Source organism: Bactrocera latifrons, unplaced genomic scaffold (assembly GCF_001853355.1).
Source record: "Bactrocera latifrons isolate USDA-ARS-PBARC rearing strain unplaced genomic scaffold, ASM185335v1 scaffold_23, whole genome shotgun sequence".
Lineage (NCBI taxonomy): Eukaryota > Metazoa > Arthropoda > Insecta > Diptera > Tephritidae > Bactrocera > Bactrocera latifrons.
Window position 1 is genome coordinate 531,415 of NW_017535852.1, and position 7,744 is coordinate 539,158.

A 7,744-nucleotide genomic window follows, 5' to 3' on the forward strand; every position below is an offset into this window, starting at 1 on the left:
TTTATATTTTATTTATTTTTTTTTTTTGAAATTCTATTTATAAATGTTGCATTATGTTTGTTTTTGCCTTTTTAGTATTTAATTTCTTAACATATTCTCACACACCTACAGCTGCAACGCAACAACTTCTTCAAAATCGAGATACCCGGTTTAATATTTTTGCTGCGCGAAGTATTCCCACACATGCATGCTTGGGGCTTTCAATCACAAACGGAGCGACACAAAATTTATACCGAAATTATGGGTTTCGTATGCGACATATTGGATACGGTCACTAGCCTCGGTGATAAGAATGAAAAAATCAACACGGAAAAGCAATTCTTGCGCGACATCTGCATACATAGTTTGTCGAATATCGAGAATGGCATGGTATTATTGCGGTAAGCAAAACATAACCTCAATTTAATTTTTTTTTTTTTTTAATAATTAAATTTTCTTCTCAGTTTTGTCGCGCTTGGCAATGCCTATCTACAACACACCATGGAAATGGAGTCCAATTGGATGATACAGCAGTCACATGGCGTCGTGCTGCTTGTGCGTTTAGCCATGCGCATACTCATGCAATTGCTGCGCTTGAAACCGGCCACGCAAGAGACCAGCGATTTGTCACCACTCGAAGCCTTGATCTACACGCAGCCCAAGCAACGTGATACGTTGCGCATCATACCGGTGGTAACAAGTTATATGAGCAACATCTTCGATCGCTGGCTGCCAATACTGTCGTGTCGGCTGCTGCGACGCATAGCGCTTGAATTTAATATGTCTTTGTTAGCGTGTCTCGATATGGAACCAGACCAAATACGTTTAACCTTCCTACAGCGTTTACCCGATGAATTGGAGAGCGATTCGTTGAAGGTGGCCATATTGGAGCTGGTGGAGGCGTGCATCGAAAAACAGCCCGGCGTGACGGAGGCATTTTTCAAAGTCAATGCCACGCAAGAGAAGCGTTTCTTGGGCAAGGAGGCTGGCGTGCAAATCGCTGACAGCATTTTAACTTTCTTAGAAGACTATCTAGACGCTGTGGCAAAGGACTCGCAAATGGTCGAACATACATTGCCGAGTAAAATAATGAATATTTTCCATTCGCTCTGGAAGAATGGCATGCAGAGTCTGGTGGAAGAGCTCACGAAACGTCCGAAATTTTGGACACAACTTTGCAATCCGCTATTCAGCACATTGGGCAAAAATGCGCGTGTCTACACGCAGCTGCTGAATATACTCTCCATTGAAATATTCTCCACGCCACCTAATGGTAACAGTGAATTAAAGCAAGTTGTTTCGCGCTTCTTCGAGGCGTCGAATTTTAATAAGTGGCTTAATTATGTATTTGACATGCCGAAAACGCCCGCCGCAGATCCGTATTGCGCTGTAGAGCTGTTTACCGAAGACGTGCCCGAGTGGCTGTGTCGTCTGGCTGCTTTCAAGAGTTTTCTAATAATACTGCTGAAGAAGCAACCGCAATTTGTTGAAGTGCCATCCAAACAATTGAAGAAGCTGGCCGAACAAACGCTTGTCACGCTCGTGGATCGCGCTGAATTCATCGAAGATTTGCGTCCATTTATCGTGCTCAGCGAACTGTATCTCTTTGTGTTGCTCAGCTTCAAACTCTCGTACACAGACAGCCCCGAAGAGGATGTGGAAATGTTGAAACAGGTTATTAAGCTGCTCAGTCGCCTCTCCTCATGCTATGAAGATTTGCATTTGCGCGCCAAAGAGGCGTGTCTCGCTTTTACTATTAAATGCGCCGACTTGCTGGCTGCTGAGTTGCTGAATGACTCGGACGCCGCGTTGAATTTCCTCTACTCGGTCGTAAGCATTATTTGCTCGGAGTTGCAAACTTTGGAAAATAGCGCACGTGTAGAGAAGCAAGCCAAGCAGGAGCTGGAGAATCTGCAGCAGACTTCATCCAACTCACTCGTATTGAGTTTCAATCTACTCAAAACGGTGGCGAGCATATTTCACGATGCCGGTCCCGGCAACTGGGATTTGCCATTCATTGTCAATAAAGTATTCCAACGCTTGCTGAGCTGCGCCAGCTCCATACTACAGCTGCATAGCAAGCAAAAGCTCTCAGTCGAGCTGCTGGATGTGCTTATTGTCTTTGCGAAAGGCAATTGCTCGGCGGAATTCTTGCATTGCGATGTCGGCGACTATTTGTGGCTGAAATTGTTGCCACCAAAGGAGCTGTTGCAGTCCAATTTCGCTGTGCTCGGTCAAACGAAGACAGAGGAGCATGGCTGGACGGTGGAGAAATGGTGGCCCATCTATACGCGTGGCATTACCTTGGTCACTATCTTGTTCGAGAAACACAAGCATTACTTTGTGAAACACGCTTTGCAATTTGTGGGCATTCATGAGGTATATTTGGTGGACTCATTGCTGTTGGCCAAGCAGACTCTCGAACCGGCAGCGATGGAGCTGATCAAGAGTTCGGTTACTTTAGTGTCGAATTTGGTGGAGTTCGAGACGCTGTGGCGTTTGGAACACTCGCAGTCGTTATTCAATTTGATGGTAAGTAGAATTTTGGTCTCTTAAATTTTGGGTTTTTCAGAAACTTTTGTTTCATTAGTATTAAGTAGGAGATTTTTACAATTTAGTAAGCAATTTCTATTGCTAGGTTGCTTGGGTGCCGAAAATTTTTGTACTCTCGCAACAAAGTTGCTAAAGAGAGTATTATAGTTTTGTTCACATAATCTTTGTTTCGTAAGTCCTAAAACTAAAAGAGTCAGATATAGGGTTATATATACCAAAGTGATCACGATGACGAGTAGAGTTGAAATCCGGATGTCTGTCCGTCCGTCCGTCCGTGCAAGCTGTAACTTGAGTAAAAACAAAGATTTCTTGATGAAACTTGGTGCACGTGTTTCTCTTCTCCATAAGAAAGTTAAGTTCGAAGATGGGCAAAATCGGCCAATAAAATGGCGAAAACCGAAAGCCTATAAAGTGCCATAACTAAGCCATAAATAAACGCATTAGGGAGGGGCATATTTGGACGTAAGTTTTTTGGAAAAGTGGGCGTGGCCCCGCCCCCTCCTAAGTTTTTTGTACATATCTCGGAAACTACTATAGCTATGTCAACCAAACTCTACAGAGTTGTTTCATTCAGGCATTTCCATATACAGTTCAAAAATGGAAGAAATCGGATAATAACCACGCCCACCTCCCATACAAAGGTTATGTTGAAAATCACTAAAAGTGCGTTAACCGACTAASAAAAAACGYCAGAAACACTAAATTTTACGGAAGAAATGGCAGAAGGAAGCTGCACGTAGGCTTTGAAAATGGGCCTGGCGTCGCCCACTTATGGACCAAAAACCATATCTCATGAACTACTCGACCGATTTCAATGAAATTCGGTACATAATATTTTCTTAACACCCTGATGACATGTGCGAAATATGGGTGAAATCGGTTCACAACTACGCCTTCTTGCAATATAACGCTATTTTGAATTCCATCTGATGCCTTCTCTGTATAATATATACACTAGGAGCCAATGATGATAGCGGAATAAAACTTTACACAAATACAGCTGAGGTATCCCTTGTGGAAAAATTGTCGTGATCGGACTATAGCTTTTCAATACAATTAAAATAAATAAAAAATGAAGATACAATTCAATACTCAAAGTACACAAATTGATCTAATCTAATTAATTTTACAGCAAAATAAAAAAATATGTAAATGACGGATAATGAAATCTCGATTATCACTTTATCATACGAGAGTATAAAATGTTCGGTGACACCCGAACTTAGCCCTTCCTTACTTGTTTTTAATTTCTATTTGATCGCAGAATCCTAGAAGTATGCTATGTTGTAGAGCTTTTAGCATTAAATTCAGCTGCGATTGCAAAAACGTTGCATATAATTAGGCGCGTAACCCTGAACAGGGCATATTAAGTTTACCAAGAAGTTTATACACCCCAAGGGTCACGCTATAAACTGTAGATATGAAAGATAATCAGTGTCAGCTGAGTCGATGTAGTCATGTACGTCTCTCTGTCTGTCAGTATATACGCGAAGTAGTCTCTAAGTTTTTGAAATATCGCCCTAAAAAAGAGATATATTCAAGAAATTTGGGCTAAATTACTTTCTAAGCGAATAATGCAAACTCCAAAGAACTTTTTCAAATCGGACCACTATAACAAATAGTTGCCATACAAACTGAACAATCGACCAGACAAAATCGAACAAATCCATTGGCCCAGATGGAAGTAACATGCTGATGTTAAACCATCTGGGCTCGACGAGAGTAAGCTACTGCACTAAGGTCTCTAACCTGTAGCTGACCACTCTTCACATACCCGATGTGTGGAAAATCGGAAGAGTGGTCCCACTACTGAAACCTGAGAAACCTGCCAATAAAGAGGAGTCCTATTGTTAGATTACTCTCCTCTCCCCAGTAGTGAAAGCACTTGAGGCCTTGCTGCTCCCGACCGTCACACCTGAGCCTAGCAAACCACCAACATTGCTTCCGAAAAATGCACATCTTCATCACAGCACTTAGCGTCATAAACGCCCAGATAGTTCATGGCCTTAAACAGAAATCACGCTGCGAAAGGACGATCCTCGTAGCGGTGGACTTCTCAAAAGCCTTTGACGCAGTCAATCACACAATGCTACTTGAGACACCAAATAATATACGGTCCCTCCAGGACTGAAGAGGTGGACTATGAACTACCTGTGCGGTCGTCGATCATCCGTACTATTTCGATTTAAAAGCACAAAACTAAGAATAATTAAAAAGGAAGTTCCTCAGGGTGATGTCCTCTCCCCGTTACTGTTTACTTTTTCATCTCGAAACTTCCGCAATAACCAGAGAGAATTTCTTTCGTCGATTATTGCATGATAATGTCGTCGGGCAATGGAATCGATGGCGTGTGCTCAAACGTAAGCGGCTAACTCTCTGACTTCTCTCGCTTCCTCGCTGCACGGCAACTAAAACTCTCCCCCTCTGAATCCATTTCAACCATATTCACAAAATAAATGGAGGAGTACGGACTTGAACTTAATATTGCAGTCGATGGCGTCAAGGAGCCGGTTGTCAATAACCCAGAGCCGGCTGTCGATAACCCTAAGATTTTAGGTATGACTTTCGACAGCCTGTGCTCCTTCACTCCTCACGCGATTATTGCCAAAGTACAGAGCCGCAACGAAATCCTCAAATCGCTAGCGGGCAGCACAAGGGGAAAAGATAAAGAAGCGTTGTTGCCAACATAGAAGGTAATCGGCCGGCCGGTCCTTAACTACGCCGCACCAATATGGTGAAACGCAGACGAGAAAGCTACAGAAATGTCAGAACACTGCACTTATAAGGAGATGCATCTTGGTCTGCTATATATCTGCTATGCTGTATAATAAATTCCTCCTCAAATCATCCCTGCATTGAAGCGGAACCGCCTCCTAAGAATATTAAGAGGACCTTCCTCAACTATGTAAATGTTATAAGACAATACGACGATCAGACATCGGACGCAACTAACTATTCTATGCACAGTGGAGCCATAAATACCTTCGCCGACTCCTTCTCAGATGACGAGCTTCGAGTTGCCATGAGTGATCCTTGCGCAGCTTCGTTCTGGATACTGTAGCAGGTTAAACTCCTACTTATAGAGTATCGACCCCGACATAACAAACATATATCCAGCGTGCAAACAGTCCCCGCATGATACTAACCACCTCTTTGCATGTCCAGCTAACCCTACATATCTGAACAACTTCTTCCTTTGGTTCGACCGCTTCGAATGAGCACGTTTCTTAGGCTCACCGTGGGATGACCTTGATGGCAACTAATCTGAACCTTAGCATACTAACGGGGACTAGATAACCGTTCCAACAATAATACATATATTAAGCAAATCTTCTAAGGAATATTTTGTATTGTTGAAGAACATTATAGCTTCGGTATATCCGAATTTTATGTTTTACGTTTTTCTTGTTATTTCTTATTTCCATTAACATTGCCTTCCTTTTCAACCACAGCGTGCTGTACAAGTGCTCATGGGTCATGCCATTTCAATGTTTCACCAACCGAAGAATCTGAAATGTCTCATAGCCGGACGCAACTTGCAATTGGACATACTATCAGATATTGAGCGACCGGGTTTCACTGACGAAGTCATCAGCGCCTTCAACAAGTGAGTAGTAATTAGTTAAAAATATTTTTAAATATGTATGTATGTATGTAGGTATATACAAATTATTATAATTTTTAAAATTTAGTCTCATTGAAATCATCACGCTGAGCGTGCAATGCCTACAACGCTTCAGTCCCAAGCTGCTGGACTTGATATGCGCACCCGAATTTTTGGTCAGCAAATGGGAACCGATTTTCGAAATACATTTTGGCGCGCCCAAATTGAACGAGACCGCCATAACGCTGACATTTGGCACAGTACTGAGCATTGTTGGTGTTTTTACGAAAGTACTCAACCTGGTAAGCCCATATCCTTACGCATATAAAGTCTTACAAATACAATAAATGCACATTTTACGCTTTCAGCAAGGTCATGGCTTCCACGAAGTGCCGCTCAACGTATTACCCACCAGCAGGGATGGCGCCAACACGCCACAAGCTAGCGGTACAACCGCGCTGGCACGCTCCCAGCGACAATTCTCGAAATCTGTCTCCATTACATCCGTTTCCTCAGCGAATTGCCCACCTAACGAGCTGCTCACCAATCTGGATGGTGAACTCTGCCTGCTCGCACTCGAGCATGTGCTAATGCTGGCCGCCTCGCAAAGCATGTTGGCGCTGAAAAATCCCTACTTGCCGGCGCGCGAAAAACAAATAGTGCGACGTGAGATTAGCACCGAACTCTTGACATTCCACGAATTCGTGCGCAAGAAGGTGCTAATCGATCATCGTGAGCACCGCGAAATGTGGTACCGCCGCAAGCATGGCTTGGTGTTTATGGAATTGAGCGGTACACCTGCTGGCAGCGCAACGGCAAGCAGTTCAGCAACAACAGCAACACGTCTGTCACCGACGCAGTCGGGTGCACGTCGCCACTCCAACGATTTGCGTGTGAATGTGGTGCGTCGTTTGCATTTGCAACAAGAGCACAGTCGTCAGCACCACCAACAGACGCCCGCCGGCACAGCCTTCGATATGTCGCGTGTGATTAGTCCGATTGGCGCTGGTGGGCACGCGCAGCAGCAGCAGCAGCAGCAGCAGCAGCAGCAAACAGCGGTGTCTTCCACACCGCAGCTGCCACGTCCACCGCTGCGGCGTCAGGGCGATCCCACATCGTTGGGCAGTGAGGTTAAACGGAGCAGCGCCAGCAGAGATGAAATTGTTAATGTTCAAGACGATGATGAGGTGGAAGTGCTGGAGGAAATTCAATATTTTCCTCCTGAGGAGCCCAGCTACACGCCACTCTCCTATGTGCAACTGGTGGAGGAGGATTATTTGCATTTAATGTCCAATCTCTTTACGGTCATCTGCCAAAGCGATTAAAGGACAATGCTTGGAAGTGTGATTATATCGCATGCTGCCTATTTTCGGCGCTGCAGTTGGTTGTTACAACAAGCAGAAATTATTTATAAGTACAATTCTAAGTGTGTGTTTTTTTTTTTTTTATATAATTCAATGAGAATATAGTTTTCTATGAAAAAAAGCTGCGTTTAACTTTTTACAAGAGCTTTTGGGCTTAGGTAAGCGTAAAGGCAAGTGGTGCCTGCTGAATTCATAAATATTTTTTGTATAAATAAAGTTTTTCATCATACATAATTTTTTTATT

General features: G+C 43.5%; 1 protein-coding gene across 1 annotated transcript in view; it reads left to right on the forward strand.

Annotated features, from left to right (window-relative positions):
• Positions 1–7,589, forward strand: part of LOC108968825 (nucleoporin NUP188 homolog) — an 11,258-nt gene extending 3,669 nt beyond the window's left edge. The window contains exons 7-11 of the mRNA XM_018933118.1: positions 112–380; positions 444–2,511; positions 5,985–6,139; positions 6,225–6,438; positions 6,505–7,589. Coding sequence (XP_018788663.1) covers positions 112–380; positions 444–2,511; positions 5,985–6,139; positions 6,225–6,438; positions 6,505–7,461 — 3,663 coding nt within the window. The 3' untranslated portion in view covers positions 7,462–7,589. The remainder of the gene's footprint in view (positions 1–111; positions 381–443; positions 2,512–5,984; positions 6,140–6,224; positions 6,439–6,504) is intronic.
• The last annotated feature ends 155 nt before the right edge of the window (positions 7,590–7,744 follow it).